General features: G+C 42.7%; 1 protein-coding gene across 4 annotated transcripts in view; it reads left to right on the top strand.

The window, feature by feature from the left end:
- SIPA1L3 (signal induced proliferation associated 1 like 3) overlaps positions 1-20,206 on the top strand; it is a 290,975-nt gene that overhangs the window by 195,436 nt on the left and 75,333 nt on the right. For all 4 annotated transcript variants that reach the window (XM_073598491.1, XM_073598488.1, XM_073598490.1 and 1 more), the window contains 3 exons: positions 188-318; positions 9,037-9,225; positions 13,052-13,226. In XM_073598491.1, coding sequence (XP_073454592.1) covers positions 188-318; positions 9,037-9,225; positions 13,052-13,226 — 495 coding nt within the window. The remainder of the gene's footprint in view (positions 1-187; positions 319-9,036; positions 9,226-13,051; positions 13,227-20,206) is intronic.

Genomic DNA, 20,206 nt, shown 5'->3' with positions numbered 1-20,206 from the left:
TGTAGATCTCCACTATAGCTGCGGGTCACAATATCTTAAATCCTGTGATTTCACTTTACAGAGGAATGTTCTCGGCTAGATGAAGTGGTGAGAAGACAGACTGGTTACTGGCTGTTTATTGTTTTAGCTGGTCCACAGACTGGAGCATATGGATCTAAAGTCAATGAAATGTGAACTTGTTTTCCAGAACACTGTAATTATTTTGGAGTAGACGAGAAGCTGGGTCCTGTTGCTGTGAGTCTGAAAAGAGACAAGCTGGAAGACATCAAGGATCATGGACCGCAATTCCAGTACAGGATCATCTTCAGAACCAGTGAGGTAAGGACACTTTGAGGTTGTCCATGTCAAATGCTGAGAAGAACCTATCATAGCAGTTTAATCACTTAAGGACCGAGCCTCTTTTTGAGATTTGTTGTTTACAAGTTAAAATCCGTTTTTTGTTTTTTTTTGCTAGAAAATTACTTGGACTCCCCAAATATTATTTTTTTTTCAGACACCCTAGAGAATAAAATGGCGGTCATTGCAATAATTTCTGTCACACCGTATTTGCGCAGCGGTCCTACAAGCACAGTTTTTTTGGGAAAAATACACTTTTTTGAATTTAAAAAAAAGGCGACAGAAAAGTTAGCCCAATTTTTTCTAGATTGTGAAAGATAATGTTACGGCGAGTAAATTGATACCCAACATGTCATGCTTCAAAATTGCGCCCGCTCGTGGAATGGTGACAAGCTTTGGCACTTAAAAATCTCCATTGGTGACATTTAAAAATTTCTACAGGTTACCAGTTTTTGAGTTAGAGGAGGTCTAGTGCTATAATTATTGCTCTCACTCTAACGATCGCGGCGATACCTCACATGTGGTTTGAACACCGTTTTCATATGCAGGCGTGACTTAACGTGTGCGTTCGTTTCTGTGTGCGAGCTCGGTGGGACGGGGGCACTTCAAATTTATTTTTATTTTTTTTCTTATTTATTTTACTTTTTGGGGTTTTTTTTTTTTACACTGTCCTTTTGAAAAAAAATTTGGCTCGCTTTTATTCTTATAAGGAATGTAAACATCCCTGATAATAGTAAATTAGCATGACAGGACCTCTTTAATGTGAGATCAGGGGTCAAAAAGACCTCAGATCTCACATTTAGACTTAAAGGGGTTGTAAAGGTAAAAGTTTTTTCACCTTAATGCATTCTATGCATTAAGGTGAAAAAACTTCTGACAGAACCGCCGCCCCCAGCCCCCCCGTTTTACTTACCTGACGCCTCGAAAGTCAGCTTCGCGTTCCCGACATCTGTTCCTCCGCTCACCCTGGCCGCTGATTGGCTGCAGTGGATGGATTGAAAGCAGCGCAGCCATTGGCTCGCGCTGCTGTCAATCACATCCGATGACGCGGCGCGCCGGGGGGCGGGGCCGAGTGATACAGCGAGCGGCTATAGCCGCCGGCTGTATCACGGGAGCGCGCCCGCAAGCACTCACCACCGTGCGAGAGAGCTCGCATGAAGGTGGTAAATGCTTGCGGGGAGGAGCTGAGACAGCCGCCGAGGGACCCCAGAAGACCAGGTTCGGGGCCACTCTGTGCAGAACGAGCTGCACAGTGAAGGTAAGTATGACATGTTTGTTATTTTTAAAAAAAAAAAAAAACACCTTTACAACCCCTTTAAATGCAATTAAAAAATAAACGTCTTTTGAAAAAAAAAAAAAAAACAACTCTTTAAGAGCATTGGGCGGAGGTGACGTTTGACGTCGCTTCCATCATCCAATATTATGGAGGCGAGTGGGGGCCATCTTTTCCTCGCTTGGCATCCAGTCTCATAGGGGAGAGGACCCGATCGTTCCCGGTAAGCGTCGGAGACGTCCGTAGCGCGGCGGGAGGGAGGGCCTCGTCCGCCACCGATAAAAGGGATCTTGCAGCGAATCCACCACAGAGACCACCTTTATCTGAAAGCCAGCCGCCCGCCGTTTAAGAGGATACTTGGGTTATGGCAGCTATCTGCTGCCATAACAACAGTATTCCACGTCAAATTACTGACGTATAACGACGGCAGCTGGTCGTTAGGTAGTTAAAAGTAACTCCACTTTTGCTGAAAAAAAATAAACATTTCCCTCTGGGTGATCTATGTACATTGCAAGGATTTAATACCTTTTGTTATTCTGAAGAAATAGCTTCTTGTCTGTGTCCATGTGCAAAATGAATGTGTATGGGAGTGATTTAATAATTATTCAGCTGCTGCAATTGCAGGGTTCTAATGAGGAAAGTGTTAGGGTCTGCATCCCTTTATACATGATTTGCCTTTGAAATGACCTCACCAGAAAATATATTTTTGTTCCAGGGAATTCCCAAAATCTGACTTGTATGTTAGTGCAGACTTCTGCACTTCACCTATTTGTGAGCCTTAGTACAAAGACACTTTCCTTTACTATAGGTAAAAAAATCACCAAAAAACAGGCATCAAAAAGATTTTAAATTGGTTGAAACATTTTAGTATACCGCAACGGAGATTTCTGCTGGTTCATCCTTGCTGTCACTTGAGAATCTGATTGTCTCGAGTGGTGCTTTTGTTAAACATATGTTTGTTCCACATATCAGGCTGTGTGTGGTCAGCATCACTCATCACAAAGTTAAAAGACGTCCATTAATCTATCACTGGCTTATAACCAGTTGCTTCCTTTGAAGTTATTGTATAGAATAATGGCATTGGTACATTACTAAGAACATCTAATGATGGTGAAAATTCTTCTTCCCCTGAATCATCATTTCTTACCATGTAATTTGTCTCTTCACCCGGATCTTGCTTCAGTGGGTGATCATCTATAATTGTTTAAAGCCAAAATCCAGGTAGAATAAAAAAACAAAAACAAAAAAAAAAAAACATTTAATTAGAAGTTCCTCGAATGGAAATTTTGGTGCAGAAACCGAAAATGCAGAATGCACTTGGTCGAAAACCTGAAAATGAAAGTTTTTAAAAGATATATATATATATTTGTGTTTAGAATTGTATTATATTTGACTTTTTAATTAACATCATGAATTTAAATTTATATTAATTTATTGTCTGGCCATTATTGACACTTTTAGCACAAGAAAAATGTATTCCTTTTAATTCTATGTATGTCTTCACACTGGTCTGTTGCGCTTCCGTTAAATATAAATCCATAGGTGGGTAAGACATTTTTTAAATGTGTAATGTGACTCTTTATATAACTCTTGGCCTGGAGTTCTGCTTTAAAGTGCCAAAAAAAAGTGTGCAAACAGGCACCGAGAAGTACCTGCTTGTACTGTAGGAGCTTTAACTGCATTCCACCTCCGAATGTGGACCCAGTAGATGTTTGGCACATCCTGGTTTCAAATATGCCACTATAGTATATGGAAAAATCAATACAGCGCTGCGTATGGTGTAGGTAAAACAGCAGCCAACACAACTATAGACCCAAGTAGTAAGTGTAAATGTGAAAGTGTAGCGCTATAAAACCAAAACAAACTGAAAAATGAAAAAAATCAGTGTCTTAAACCTGAATTATAAAAGATATACGGTATATAAAATATGGTATGATCATATCTTAGTGCAAAAATATACTGTGCAAATTATACAATACATTGAATATGTGCAGAACTAGTGAGACAATGTTGAGAGAAGAAATCACCAAAGTATCCAACTAAAAATATAGATATACAGGCAGCAGTCCAAACACAAATCTGTAAGAACCAATTTATATTAGAGTCCAAAAAAACACATATATACGGTAAATAAAGCCACAGGAATCTGTATAGATGTTAGAGACCACCAACGTTGCAGGAAAGGTAGGAATGGTGAAGAAGCCACCACCAAGGGTCTTAGGGGGCTTACCAGATGTTTTAGACTTGGGCTTTGAGACCAACTGGTCAAAAGGTTACACCTCCTTAAACAGCCACAATGGATCCCAGGTCAGGGCAGCAGCTTGACACTCACGGTCACCAGCAACGGCACAAAAATAGTGTTCCAATAGAGGGCCACAAACGAATGTTCACATACCATGCCAGAAAAACTCACATAGCGTGATAACGTAAACATTAATTTATTAACCGCTTGATATCCGCGCTATAGCCGAATGACGGCTACAGTGCGGACCTTAATTCCCGGGAGGCCGTCATAGGACAGCCTCCCCTGTGCACGCGCCCTGCAGGGCGCGCACCGAGCGCGATGTGATCACGGAGTCACTGAGACTCGGCTGATCACCAATCCAAATAAGGGGCCGGTCCCGGCCCCTTACCATGTGATCAGCTGTCAGCCAATGACAGCTGATCACATGATCAAAACAAAAGCTCTGTGATCGTTTTTTTTTTTCTCCTCGCACTGACAGTGCGAGGAGAAAAAAAAGCCGATCACCGGCTCATTAGCAAGGGACATCGGTCCCGAAGAGGAGGCGGCAATAATGCCTCAATTGTGCCACCAGTACCCCCTGCCAGTGCCACCTGACATTGCCACCTGACAGTGCCCACAAGTGCCACCTATCAATGCCCACAAGTGCCACCTATCAATGCCCACAAGTGCCACCTATCAATGCCCACAAGTGCCACCTATCAATGCCCACAAGTGTCACCTATCAATGCCCACCAGTGGTGCCAATCAGTGCCACCTAGCAGTGTTGCCTATCAATGTACCAGATCAGTGCCCATCACTGCCACCTATCAGTGCCCACCAGTGCTGCCTCATCAGCGTACATGAAGGAGATAAAATACCCTTTTTAAAATTTTATAACAAAATATAAAAAAAAAAAAAATTTTTTTTTTAAATTCGGTCTTTTTACATTTTTTTTAACAAAAAATAAAAACTGCAAAGGTGATCAAATACCACCAAAAGAAAGCTCTATTTGTGGGGAAAAAATGATAAAAATTTCATTTGAGTACAGTGTTGTATGATTGCGCAATTGTCATTCAAAATGCGTCAGCGCTGAAAGCTGAAAATTGGTCTGGTTAGGAGGGGGGTTTAAGTGCCCTGTAAGCAAGTGGTTAAAAATATAGGAAGAGCATAAAGAACAAGTAGCTGTAATTGTGATGGGTCCACCCAACGCGTTTCTGCTAAAAAGCCGTCATATGGGGTGGGGACCCCCTACACATCACCGCTTATAAAGGGCTAATGACCCCATGTGGAAGTGCCGTAATACCGGAAGTGTAACTAAGTCACACCACTTCCGATTGATTAAACCATAAAACATATATTAAATTATATAATATCAATTTTCAGGATGTTATAATACCTATAAGTAAAATAAGGTGAGGGTGGTCATGTGACTCCCTGTGAAGATAATCATCTGGGGAGGTCGATTGCGGTGTAATTACGTCACAAGCGACGCAGGTCACGTCCAAATCAACAGCCGAGACCCGCCTCCGTAAACAAAAAAACCGAAAAGAACGCTGATTAAAGAAGTCTGTAAGCCCATTTTTTTGTGGCCGGGTTGATGCTCATATTGTATTGATGTGAGGCAATCGGCATTCTTTTAGTTTTTTTGTTTACGGAGGCGGGTCTCGGTTGTTGATTTGAACGGGACCTGCGTCGCTTGTGATGTAATTACGCCGCAAGCGACCTCCCCAGATGATTATCTTCACAGGGAGTCACATGACCACCCTCACAATGAGGCTTGGTTTGCTCCCTGTGATACATCGTGACGCCGCTGCGCCAGAGCGTAGTGACGTCATGACATAGTGTGAAAACGAGGCTTGGCTCCGTTTCTTTGCGGTTAGCCTTTCCTCTCGTCTATTTACACATTTTTTGCATTTAAATCTGATACCTTATTTTACTTATAGGTTCTTACAGATTTGTGTTTGGACTGCTGCCTGTATATCTATATTTTTAGTTGGATACTTTGGTGATTTCTTCTCTCAACATTGTCACTAGTTCTGCACATATTCAATGTATTGTATAATTTGCACAGTATATTTTTGCACTAAGATATGATCATACCATATTTTATATATATATCTTTTATAATTCAGGTTTAAGGCACTGATTTTTTCATTTTTCAGTTTGTTTTGTTTTTATAGCGCTTCACATTTTCAAATATGCCACTCCCCTCCCAGGCATTCCTTTTGGCCAGTTAGGCAGCCTATTGCATGACGATCCAGTAGTAATGTATGTGGAAGTGGGTATGCTCTGATACCTGGAAGTCTCTGGGCTTTGCCTGATCAGAATTCACATTCAGAATACTTTATTGATCCCAATGGGAAATTATTAAACAGCCTGGCATTTGGCTAAAAGCTGCTGCAGTTAAAGGAGTCTGCGCATACCTGCAGCAGCTTTCGGTGTCCCCCACGCAAAATCTATGGATGTATTCAGTAGAGGATTTTTTTTACCAAGCACAGTGGAGTGTCACAATTGAAAAGTAGGACTCCATTTACATTAAAAGTTGTTTGGTCCTTAAAGGATAAGTTTGGGGTTGGTAAAAATAATAGCAATAAATAAACCTTCATACTTACCTCTTTGCTGCAGCTTTTCCACATTGCTTATCGATCTGTTCTCGGTCTGCTCGAAGTGGAGAGCTCCATCAGTGCTCACTGGCCCACCAGCCAGGGGAGAGTGCAGCTGGCTCTCAGCTGTGTGTTGAGGGGCAGAGCCAGCTGTCAGTCAGGCAACAGGGTGGATCCCAACAGTATTGTCAGGATCTTTTCAGAGCCCGCTGTTGGCTAATTCTGCGTCACAGAGAGCAGAAGTGACCTACAAGAGATGTGTGACCAAAAAAAGCTTTGGCCATGCTTATAGTTTAACCTCTTGGCGCCAAGAGTTTCTGTCATCCAGAAGCATTTTTCATCTCAGTCTCTTGCTACAGTGGGGAAAATAAGTATTTGATCCCCTGCAGATTTTGTAAGTTTGCCCACTTAGGCCCCTTTCACACGAGGCGGACTCCGTTTCTACGGAGCCTGCCTCGGTCTGCCGGCTCAGCAGGAGATCTCTCCGTTGATTTCCGCTGAGCCGGCGGATGACAGGTCCCTCTCTGCTCACTGTGCGGGGAGGGGCTTGTCAGTCGTCTCTGCCGCCTATGGAGGGATCGGATGAAAACGGACAGCATGTCCGTTTTCATCAGATCTCACCTGATCCGATCCGCCAGCGACGGACCTGGACGTAGGGCCATCCATCTGCTTTTAGCGAATCAGAAGGGGTCGGATGTCAGCGGACATGTCTCCACTGACATCCGTCGCTCCATAGGCTAACATGGAGCGCCCGTTCAGGTTCAAAACTGACAGGCGGACCTGAACGGTCTGATCGTGTGAAAGGGGCCTTACAAAGAAATGAAAGGTCTCTAATATTTATTATAGGTGTATTTTAAATGATGGAGACAGAATATCAACCTAAAGCCTGAAAAACACATACAACAAATGCCATAAATTAAGTTGCAGTTCTGCGAGTAAAAGAAGTATTTGATCCCCAAGCAAAACATGACTTGGTGGAGAAACCCTTGTTGGCAAGCGCAGAGGTAAGGCGTTTCTTGGTTGGATGGTGTTCTTGGGGTCATAGTCAGCATTTTTCTTACTCCAAACACCGCGAGTTGAGTTGAAGAGGAAGTACAGTCTTCCTTTTTAATTGTACCTACAGGTAAGCCTATAATAAGGCTTACTTGCAGGTACTGTAAATATCTCCTAAACTTGCACTGTTCAGGAGATATTTACTATATACGCCGACGTCATCGGCGCATGTGTTCTGAAGCAAAGTTTGCCGTTTCTTCAGGACTCTGTGCCGTGACAGCCATTGCGGCTCCAGCCAACCACAGCACCAGAGCCTGTGAACTCGGAAGAAACACTGGGAAAAATGTCAGCTGCCTCAGCAGTGTGCGGGCACCGCTGAGAGAGCTTCGTTCTAAGGTATTTCCTAATAGGCTAGCATGCAATGCATACTAGCTCATTATGCCTTTGTCGTACAGGTTTTTTTTTTTTTTTTTTTTTTTTTTTTTTTTTTTTAATAGGGTTTACAACCTCTATAATGCCAAAGAGCTAAATGTTGGTCTCCTCTGACCACAGCACTTTCTCCCAATGCTTCTCTGAATCATTTTAGATGTTCCCTGTCATGACTGTACATGTGCCTTCTTGAGGAGGGGGACTCACCGTCATTTTGGAGGAAGAAAAATGCTGACTATGACCCTAAAAACACCACCCCTACAGTCAAGCACGATGGTGGAAACATTATGCTTTGGGGCTATTTCTCTGCTAAAGGTACAGGCTGACTTTACCACATAGAGGCGCCAATGGACGGGGCCATGTATTGTAAAATCCTGGATGAGACCCGTCTTCCCTCAGCCAGAACACTGAAGATGGATCATAGATGGGTCTTTCAGCATGACAATGACCCAAAACATACCACCAAGGCAACAAAGGAGTGGCTCAAGAAGAAGCACATTAAGGTCATGGAGTGGCCTAGCCATTCTCCAGACCTTAATTCTATAGAAATTTTATGGAGGGAGTTAAAACTTCAAGTTGCCAAGTGACAGCCAAGAAACCTTTAAGGATTTAGAGAAGATCTGTAAAAAAAAAGTGGACCAAAATCCCTCCTAAGATTTGTGCAAACCTGGTAACCAACCAGACGTTTCTGGTAACCAACCAAAAATGTCTGACCTTGTGCTTGCCAACAAGGGTTTCTCCACCAAGTACTAAGTCATGTTTTCTTGCGGATCAAATACTTATTTTACTCACAGAACTGCAACTCATTTTATAACATTTGTATCATGTGTTTTTTTTTTTTTGATTTGTGGTTGATATTCTGTATTTATCATTTAAAATACACCTATGATAAAAAAAAAAAAAAAATTATAGACCCTTCATTTCTTTCTAAGTGGGCAAACTTACAAAATCTGCAGGAGGTCAAATAATTATTTTCCCCACTGTATGTTGATGCCATTCTCCCAAGGTCCTCTGATCTGACTATTCTTGACTAATACACAGTGGAATGGCCTCTCAGTCCGTGTAAATGTTTAAGTTTTGCAGGAATCCTATTTCATATATGGCAATTTTAATAGTACTGCTTGTTGTACAGCCTGTAAGTTTAATGCCAGTGTCTTCCCATGTCTCTTACTCTACAGTTGGTAACCCTGAGAGGAATGATCAACGAAGATGCTGTGCCAACCACAGCTAAACATGGTACTGTCCGCGGTCTGCCTCTGAAGGATGTCTTGGAATCTGTCATTCCAGAGCTTAGTATACAAGGTCTTCGCTTGGCCATGAATTCTTCCAAAGTGACCGAGCAGCTTCTGAAACTGGATGAACAGGGGGTGAGGATGTCAGACAATGTTTTGTCCTTGTTGTGGGTTGTGGTTAAAATGCTGAACTGTTTTAATGAGCAGAGGAACATGAGGAAAACCGTTAAAAAGGGGAATGGTATGGTGTGCTTGTAAGAGAAAGTCGTAAAATTTTATAGTGGTTTTTTTTTTTTTTTGTTTGTTTTTTTTTGCCTGTAATAAGGTTTTTTGAATTTTTTTTTTTACTCTAGTAGTCATCTGTATTTTAAGTAATACCATTACCTATTTAAATAACTGCTGAAAAAAGCATACTATAGGTTTGCTCTGAGGAGAATAGTGAAGCACAATCTGTGCTGCACAACGAAGCAGGAAGCACTGTTTGTTTTGTAATAAGCCAATTTGACTTCTCAAATATGCATATGTAATTACAAACTATGTACAGAAACCAGGTTTCTTACTTGCCCATTGTCAATCATAGGAAGTCTTAAACCTTCAGGTTTACGGCCACTTACAGAAGGATTTGACATTGCCAAATTTAAAAAAATCTTCAGACCATCCCATGCTATGACCTCTCCCACCACCAGCATGCCTCATTTTTTTGCTTGCACTTGTGTTAATGTTTTCATTGGTCACTGGGTGCCATAATCCTGTTTTCTGCTGTCTTAGGTGTGGAAAGGCTTAATACTACTGTAATGAATGGTGACCTCACCCGCTGAGTGGATAGTTGCACATACTCCACACTCTGTATCAGGAAAGCATCTCCCACTTGCTGCTTCGTTTGCAAAAAGCAACAAGGAAATTTGATCTGTCCCTGCTGCCTGCCTACAGTGTGCTTGGTCATTACTGGCCATCTTACCCTCACCTTCTACCAGCCTCTAGGTTTTGTGGGTGCTCAAGGCCTTGCCTCTTACCTTGAGCCACTCTCACTGTGTTGGATTCCCTCTGCTCGCTTTTTGCTTCCATTGTACCTACTGATGGTGCCAACATCTGCAGCGTAGAGTCATGTTGTCTCTGCCATATTTGGAGTCTTCCTTGGCTATGTTGGGTGTAGCTTCGTGCTCTGCATCTCTTGGCTGAGCTTTTTTTCTTACAGGACTTTCTCCCAAATTACCACATTTTTTGCTAACTGTAAAGGAAGAGGCCATAAGTATGTTCCTGCTTCCTCTCCAGCAAATTCTGTATCAGATTTGTATCTTATTTTTACTGTGATTCTGAGTCAATCAAATTTTTGTCAAATGAGCTTACTTTGTCTACTGCTAATACGCCCAAGTTCAGCATTTCGGCCCTTGTTGATGTGGTGGGCACCACCCTGAAACTAGAGGATCAGCCTGTTGCTTTTTTGTTTTATCCGGCCTTGGGTCATATAAGGCCACTAAGACAGTCTCTTTGCACCCTTTTTCAATGGTTTTTGTATGAAGACTGGAAGTAACCCAATAGGTTGGCTGTTGTCTCTATGCACTTGCTGGCCTTTTATCAGTTTAAGAAATGGTCAATTCCCTCTGTTCATTTGACCATATCTTGTCTTGACAAGGAGACTACTATTCCAGTGGAGGTTTCACCTGCTTTTCCTACTTTTAGGGACCTAACCAATAAGTGGTTGGAAGCCCATTCAAGAATTCTGCTTTTTTTTTTTTTTTTTTTGGTGGATCCTGCTTTGCTCCTCATCCTGGCCGCGATTTTCTTTTGTTAGATTCCATCTGACTTTGGCGAAAATCTTACCAGTGCTGCAGTTGGCCCTCTGCTCATGAAAATCATATGGCTATGGCATTGCATTTTTAGCTGTGATTGCTTATTGGAATTATCTTGCTTTCTTTCTGCCTTGAGTCAGGAGTGACCTAGTTCCCATTCCCTGTTATGGAAGGTTTCCAAGGGGTTAATCCAACTTGTTGATTTGTTTATGAAACCAAAGGGGGCATTCACTCCCTCCTGCATCTCAAATCTTGAATGTCATTGCCTCTCTTCATCAGGTAGACTTCAAAGATGCTTACTTACATGTACTCATCTGTCTAGTAAACCACCATTCACTGGACCCAACCAGGGGTCCTCTATTAGCCATTGCTACCACCTGGCTCAAACCCATCTCGGATGTCATGTCCTAGGCAACAAGCTAGAATTTCAAGTTCTACTTCTGCCCTGCTTCATGTTTTTAATCCTGCCAACATCCCCGCAAAGTCTAGCAGACCTCCATACTACTTTGACAAATAAGGTGGTTCTCCCTGTCCCCTTAACCAGGGCATTGTGCTTCCAATTTTCTGCCCTTCACTAGGTTATATACCTCCATGGTTTGGATGTTATGTGAACTGTTCAAGTATATCTCTCAGCTGCAGCTTCTTTCTGATGGACTTGACTCCCCTTTTAATCATTCCTAAAGATCCCTGTAAGAGGCAACCTACCTCTCGTTCCACTATTGCTCAGTGGCTCAGACAGCTTATCATCAATCTATAGGTTTAGGACAAGGTTCCACCTTTCCTGGCAAGGTGTACCCCACTGGATCAGTAAGTGCCCCTTAGGCTTTAACATCCGAAATCTGTTTCTCTGATTTACAAGGCTGCTGCCTGGTTCTCTCTTCATACATTTCATTCCTCTTCTGATGCTGGCTTCAGACGTAAGGTCCTTCAGGTGGCTCTTGAGCTGCAAGCTACCCAAATTGTTGGACTATTGTTAAATGCTTTGTTAACATGTTTGCTCTGTAACCCACTTTTTATGTGTTTGCTTTTGGGATGTCCCACTTATCGCAGAATCATATTTATCCAGTGTCCCTTAATGAATGATAAGAAAACAGGATTTTGGTATTTCTTGTAAAATCCTTGGAGTTTAAGGGACACAGGTCCCACCTAAATGTATTTATATTGCAATCTCAATACTTATTTTTCCCCAAACCTGGATTATTGTGGGATTGGTTATATCTTGCTGACTAACAGCTTTGTTTGCTAGTGTCCATTCTCATGTAGCCAGCAGTGTAACCCCTTTGTCTTAGATTTATACAGATGTAGTGTCCTTTAATGAACTTCAAGAGAAAGATGTCAGTTTTTTTGAATATCACACACGCTTACATATTATTTTATTGATGCCTTTGGGAGATGGGAAACAATTAGCATAACACAAATTATAGGGTCCTTATATCCGCTGACCTCTTTGTGTAATAGAAAGCTATGGCAGGTACTAAAATGGGTTTTATTATGTGTCGTAGCTTGCTTTTTCTATACCTGGGGATATACAAAGGTTCTCATTTCAATCTGAGAGAAACCTTTGACATGAACTTATCACCTGGCATACGTTATTCTTAATAAGGTTGGCCTGAGGCAGAACTAAAGTATATGTATAGCCCACCCTTATTTTCATTTTTGGATAGAGTGAGGAAAGGATTAGAGCCCAATTCGGGTTTATTCAGCCTATTTTTTCCAGAGGAGAATTATCACTAAGACAGAAAGTGATGGCAAATCCAAAATGTTACAACTGTGATCAGAAGAGGTGAGGAAAAATCTTCAAATGAAGACACGCGTTCTGGTGAAAGCAATCTAAGCCTCCATCCACAATTGTGTAGCATAGTAACAAGTGCAAAATACGCGCTTTGGGCTCGTGGTGCTATTCGTTGTCAGTGGCACACCAAAAAGGTGGCAAACAACTCGATTTTGGGTGTGAAAAAACACAAAGCTCAAAAAGATACTTGAGCCTCTTTGCTATGACAAGTCTGGCTGTTCATGTTTCACTTGGTGGTACCTAGCAGACTGATTGTATTGTAGATAGGCAGATAACATCTGTACGACCTGTGGGTGGCCTGTAGTTTGGGAAGTATCAGCAATACATAAAATGTTCCCTGGCTGTGTGTGTGTGTACTGATGTATAATTCTGATTGCAGCTCTGCACGAAACACAAGGTAGGCATCCTGTACTGCAAAGCTGGCCAGAGCTCAGAGGAGGAGATGTATAACAATGAAAGCGCTGGACCAGCCTTTGAGGAATTCCTGACCTTGTTGGGGGAGAAGGTCTGTCTGAGAGGCTTCCAGAAGTATGCTGCCCAGCTGGACACCAAAAGTGAGTAGTTATCAGGAGACTCTCTATACAGTACGGATATCAGATTTTAAGTTTTAATGGGCCAGGACCATCTTTCTTCTCTCTCATGTATTTGTACTTGTCTTGCTTAGATTTTTTAATTTGTACCTCCTTTTATTTTAGGCCCCTTTCACATGGGCGATCTGATCAGGTCCGCCTGTCAGTTTTTCAGGTCTGTGTATCCCTGTGAACATGTGGGTGTTAATGGACCTGTGTCATTTTGTGCCCGCCTACTTCCAATCCGCAAAAAAAAAAAAAAATGTTTTTATAATCCATCCGCCCTGTCTAGGCAGATTGGATTGGAGGGCCGTCGGGTGTAAATGGACAACCAGTCCGTTTATTTCTGGCCTGCCCATACAGCAGAGTGTGCTGTGTCTGTGTCCGCTCTACAGAAACTGAGCGAACAGGGACCTGTTTTCCGCCCACTTTGCAGGGAATCAGTAGACAGAACCCCTGCTAATCAAATCGGATTCCGCCCCTTTGTAAAAGGGGCCCTTTGCACAACACCATCTCCACCCAGTAACTCACTCACAAGATTGCCAATCACTTTAGAATCAAGATTGATGCGATTCGTGGGGACATCTCCACTGCACAGGCATCTAACCCACTTAACATACCCTGTACTAATCCACTCTCAACACTCTCCTCTTTTGACCTTGCTATTACTGAAGCGGTATCTAAAGTTTTCTCAGAAGCCCGCCTTACCACTTGTCCCCTGGATCCTGTACCCTCACATCTACTACAGTCACCCTCTTCTATCTTATGCTCCCTCACTCACATCTTCAATCTCTCCCTCTCTACTGGCACCTTTCCCTCCCCTCTAAAACATGCCCTGATCACCCCCATACTTAAAAAGCCCTTACTGGGTCCCACCAGACTGAACAACTTAAGACCCATCTCCTTGCTCCCATTTGCGTCAAAACTTTTAGAAGACTAAGTCTACAACCGTCTTAGCTCCTACCTCACTGACAAGCAAAGAAAATATTTCCACCGCTCAGGCTGACACTGACCCAGGTGTAAGTAGAAGTTTCAGAGCAGAAGAGCTCCAGGTGCTGGCTGAATGCTTAGGCAAAGCAGGCTTGAATGGAGGAGAAGATTCGGATGCCGCACACCGGATGTAGTCAAAAAATTTTCACTTTATTGAAAAAATGGGATCATCAAAATAACAAGACTGTCATGCAGAAAGTACAGATAATCTGACGCGTTTCGCACTCAGGACTGAGTGCTTACTCATAGCTATGAGTAAGCACTCAGTCCTGAGTGCGAAACGCGTCAGCTTATCTGTACTTTCTGCATGACAGTCTTGTTATTTTGATGATCCCATTTTTTCAATAAAGTGAAAATTTTTTGACTACATCCGGTGTGCGGCATCCGAATCTTCTCCTCCATTCAAGCCTGTCCTACCTCACTGACAACAACCTTCTTGACTCCTTACAGCCTGGCCTCCGCTTGCTACACTCCACTGAAACTGTCCTACTAAAAGTCACTAATGACCTACGAACTGCTAAAACCAATGGCAACTACTCCATACTAATACTACTCGACTTCTCTTCAGCCTTTGATACTGTTGACCATCCCCTCCTCCTCAAAAAAACTCCACTCTTGGCCTTCAAGACTCTGCTCTCTCCTGGCTCTCTTCCTATCTATCACAGCGCTCCTTCAGTGTGACCTATAACTCTGTTTCCTCCTCTCCACTGTCTCTTTCTGTAGGGGTACCTCAAGGTTCTGTCCTCTGACCCCTTCTCTTCTCCATTTACACCACCTCCCTTGGTCTGTTCATAAACTTCCATGACTTCCAGTACCACCTCTATGCTGACGACACACAAATCTATCTCTCTACTCCTTACCTCACTCCTTCAGTCTCCTCTCGCATTACTAACTTAATAACTGACATATCAACATTGATGTCACACCACTTCCTCAAACTCAATCTTTCTAAAACTGAACTCATAATTTTTTCTCCAGCCTGTGCCCCTCCCTCTGACTTCTCCATCAAGATCAATAATACAACCATCAGTTCCTCCCCTCATGCCAAGGTACTAGGTGTAATCCTAGACTCTGACCTGTCCTTTCAGCCCCAAATCCAGTCATTGTCCAAATCGTCCAGACTTCACCTCTGAAAACATCTCTAAAATATGTCCCTTTCTAACCATCGAGACCACTAAGCAACTTATTCACTCCCTTATCTCTCGCCTTGACTATTGTAACTCCCTCCTCATTGGTTTACCTCTTCGCAACCTATCCCCTCTTCAGTCTATCGTGAATGCCGCTGCCAGACCCATCCACCTTACCCAACCATTCAGTGTCCGCCACTCCTCTCTGCCAATCCCTCCACTGGCTTCCCATTGCCCAACGAATAAAATTCAAAACAATAACATACAAAGCCATTCACAATTCTGCCCCGATCTACATCACCAATCTTATCTCCAAATATCACCCAAACCGTCCTCTCTGCTCCTCCCAAGACCTTCTGCTCTCTAGCTCCCTTGTCTCCTCCTCCCATGCTCGTCTTCAGGACCTCTCCAGAGCCTCTCCCACCTTCTGGAACTCACTACCCCAATCTGTCCGGCTATCTCCTACTCTGTCCACTTTTAGGCGATCCCTAAAAACTCATCTCTTCAGGGTGGCCTATCCTGCCTCCAGCTAACAACTGAATCTTCTACTCCCCTCATGTGTTCATCTCTCACAGTCCCTACCTTTTGTTTCACTAGCCCCTCCCTCTTAGATTGTAAGCTCGCAGGAGCAGGGCTCCTCTAACCCTCTTGTTTTGAATTGTACTGTTGGTGTAGTGTCTCCCTATAATGTAAAGCGATGCGCACACTGTTGGCGCTATATAAATCCTGTATAATAATAATCAATTCCAGCCTAAACCTAACTTGTCTTAAAAATGTTCCCTCCCCTCTCCTAATACCTATGCTGACTAACCTGTGTAAAAAAAAAGATGTATGTATACGTACCTATTTTCACCCCACTCCAGTCCGGTCACATGATTCCCTGTTTCAGCCAACGGTGGCTGCAGGGGAGAGTGCACCAACAACGGCTAGGACATGGAAGCCTATCAGTGACGTTGCCGCTTCCGAAATACCCAGCCGTTTTCGTGCGCTCTTTTCTCTCCCCTGCAGCTGCCACTGGCTGACATAGAAGATCATGTAACCAGATTGAAGTGGGCTGAAAAAAGATAACTATGTACATCTTTTTTACATGGGTTAGTCAGCATTGGTGTTAGGAGGGACAAGGGGACATGTTTAGGCTGGAATTCTATTTCTTTTAAAAAAGGATAAAGTAGATATAGAAAGTGAGGAACACTGTTGGAACCACTTGGGGCTCATTTACACCCCAGCCCTCGCGTTCAGTATGCAGTCACACTAGCAGGTTTACATTTGTTTGTGGAGGATTTTTGGGCTGTTTTTATTCTATTTTATTTTTAAAATAGCACAGCACGGGGTAAACTAGGCTTATCGAAATACATTCATTTTTCTTCCATTTGTACTGCATTTCAAAACACATTTGACTGCATCTGGTGTAAACAAGTCCTTAGTGCGTTTGCTTTTCCTGCATCCCTCTCATCATTTTTAAAGTGAGAAAAATGAGACCTTTTAGCTCCAAGATTTTAGGCCTAAGATTTGTATTGCTTCAATGATCGTTTTTCCAATCATTTTACAATAGGAAAGAAGATAAGTCAATAACTGACGCAAGGAATACTTGTTCAAACACCTGAATGCACAGTATACTTTCAGATCAATTCCATTATTGCCAACGTCAACTAATAAAAGTACACTAAAGAAGAAATATTACCGCTGGTGGAGCAAACGTGTACAGGATGAATAAAACAGTTAAAATAGATCTCGGCCCTAGCTGTAATACATTTAGTGTGCAAACACACCGAGGGGAAATGATCAAAACTGGAGCAGCCAAAATCTGGAGCAGTTCTTTTTTGCAACTAATCAGCTTCTATCTTTTATTTTCAAAGCTTAACAGAGCAAGCTAAATGTAGAAGCTGATTGGTTGACATACACAGCAGCTTCAGATTCTTTCTGCTACGGGTTTTGATTAAATTTCCTTCTCTGTGTGTCATAAACAATTACCATGGTTTTTGTTCATTGGTGCTATTTTACCTTTTTTATTTATTTTTTTTTTATCCTTTTTTGCTCCCAGTCTTGCTGATTTGTTTCAGTTTTTTTTAGCCACTTTCTGTCTACATGCACATCCTCTGGTGCCGGCTGCCCATCATAGTTCTTTACTGGTGCCCTCGTGGGCACAACAATGGGTCATGACTGTAGAATGTGTGTCGGCACCAAGGATGTATATGGAAAGGTGTCAGCTCAGGAGCACGGTTGGGAAGACAGCCTTGTATTTTTATCAATGAATACAAGGTTTCCTCTAAACAAGATGGAGAAGTGGACAGATGACGTCACAATCGCCACCTTATCCAATCCGAGGAATCCTTACATTCATTGATTAAAAATACAAGGCTCCCTCTAAATGACTGAAAAGCACTCATCCTACTCGGATTTTTTATTAGTACCTGCTCCCACTCCTGCAATCCTTACCTAGACTAGGATGACGCCCCTTGCCCTACCTCCTTCCCTTTCAAAGCCTCCTGGGACATGTCACATTTCTCAGGAAGCTGCAGGACCATTAGCAGGGTGCTAATCAAGTTTGTTCATGTGCAGTAGTGTGTGTGTGTGTGTGTGTGTGTGTGTGTGTGTGTGTGTGGGGGGGGGGGGGGGGGGGGGGGGGGGGGCAGCTGTGGCTCCTTAGAAAACCAGATCCCATATCCAAGATGGCGGCACCGAAAATCTGCAGTGGTAAGAAGAACTGGCTGCAGGAAGACAGCTCTGAACTCTAAATACCTGCTTTACCTGACATAAATTATAACTAAAGGCAAAACTTTTTTTTTAGTTTTGGATAGAGTGAAGAGGGATTACAACACGTGTCAGTTTTTATTGCTGTCTGTGTCCTAGTTGGGGAGATTCCCCCTCTCTTATTTGTCCTGTTTACCATTATCATTGAAAGTAAAAGAAAATCCAAACATTTTTGGTTGTACCCAGAAAAGTAATAGAGGGGAAATCTTCCAGTGGGGACACTAGTTCTGGTGATCTAGGGGTCCCCGAGAGATTCCCTTAAAGCGGAGTTCCACACAAAAATGGAACTTCCGCTTTTCGGAACCCTCCCCCCCCTCCAGTGTCACATTTGGCACCTTTCAGGGTGGGAGGGGGGTGCAGATACCTGTCTAAGACAGGTATTTGCACCCACTTCCGGCATAGATTCCCATGTGAGTCTATGCCTCTTCCCGTCCCTCCGCGCTGTCTCCTGGGAAACACACAGCTCCCAGGAGATAGCGGGGACCAGTTACGATGTGCAGTGCGACTCGCGCATGCGCAGTAGGGAACCGGGAAGTGAAGCCGCAACGCTTCACTTCCTGATTCCCTCACCTAGGATGGCGGCGGTAGCTGCTGAGAACCGAGCGGGTTCTCTGCGTCGCCTGCCGACATCGCTGGACCCTGGGACAGGTAAGTGGCCATGTATTAAAAGTCAGGAGCTGCAGTATTTGTAGCTGCTGGCTTTTAATATTTTTTTTTTTTTTGGCGGTTTAGGTGGACCCCCGCTTTAATTTGCAGGGATTTCCTCTCACTTTCCTGTTTTGGCTATGGGACAGGAAGTAAAGGGAGATCTGCGAAATGTGACAGAGATGACAAAAAAAAATAATAATGGCGGGTATTATAACTTTTCCTTGCTCTATCCAATATGAAGAAAAAAGTGTTGCTTAGAGTTCTACTAAAAAATAAAAAAAAAAATTTTTTTCTTTAATTTCTTCTAGACCTTATTTGATATTTGAAGCAAAGCCGGTTCCCTTCACCGATTAGTGAAAATCACCCTAAAATGTTTCCTTTCAGCAAGTTCAGCTGGAATAGACACATTGGGGGAGATTTACTAAAACAGGAGCACTCAGAATCTGGTGCAGTTGTGCATGGGAGCCAATCAGCTTTTAACTTCAGCTTGTTCAGTTAAGCTTTGCCAATAAAACCTGGAAGCTGATTGGTTTCTGTGCAGAACTGCACCAGATTTTGTACGCTCCATTTTAGTAAATTAACCCCACTGTGTGGAGGGTGTCTACCCCCTATATATTCATAAAGGGGGTCTTCCTCCTGGTGCAATGGGGGTCTTTGACAGAAGCTTAGGGCAGATATTAGGCTCTGATCCATGTGGCCTCATTCAGCATTCATCAAAGTGTGATAAGAGGGTAGAGTGTTACCTAGTAAAGGAGTGAAGCAGTTCTCTGATTTAGACAAAACCGCATATTTTTTCTGAGCATCTGAAAGTTCAGGATAATGTTTTATATAAACTAATCAGTTGAATTTGAACTCCTCTCTGTTTCCTGCATACGTCTCAGATTAAAAAGAAAGACAGAAAAACTGCTGATTTACCTCTCCTGATTATTTGGCAAAAGCAACATCATTTAAAAATCAGCCTGCTTTGCGAGGCTGTGATCTTGTCACACAATTGACAGATTCACTTTCAGCGGAGGCACATTCTGGCAATTCTGCTCTGCACTTGCCAAATGTATCAGGAAGAAGCCATTCAAACCCACAGGATCTTATTGAAAATATGTGACAATGTCAACTTAACCAAAATGCAGGTTTTTTTCTCTTACAAATCAAAATTAAAGACTGAATGCTTGCTAGAGGTAAGCACCCACGTTTTGCTTGCACTAGTCTTTAAATGGCTCTGACAGTGCAGGCATTCTTACATGCAGCAAGATCATTTCCACTTAATATATACAAAGCTATATATCTGGCCTAAAGAGGGACATTATTACAGTAATGGTGGACAGTCCCTCCCAAAGTCAGACATTGGGATGCATTTCAAAAGAACCAATAAATGCAGCTGTGACAATTTTTCAGGCACAATCTTAATTAAAAATACATTTTCTTTATTACAAAATAGTTATAATAAAAGAC

This window comes from Aquarana catesbeiana, linkage group LG09 (assembly GCF_042186555.1).
Source record: "Aquarana catesbeiana isolate 2022-GZ linkage group LG09, ASM4218655v1, whole genome shotgun sequence".
NCBI classification, from domain to species: Eukaryota; Metazoa; Chordata; class Amphibia; order Anura; family Ranidae; genus Aquarana; species Aquarana catesbeiana.
Note: the sequence above shows the minus strand (reverse complement) of the source record. Positions and strands in the feature narration are given on the sequence as shown.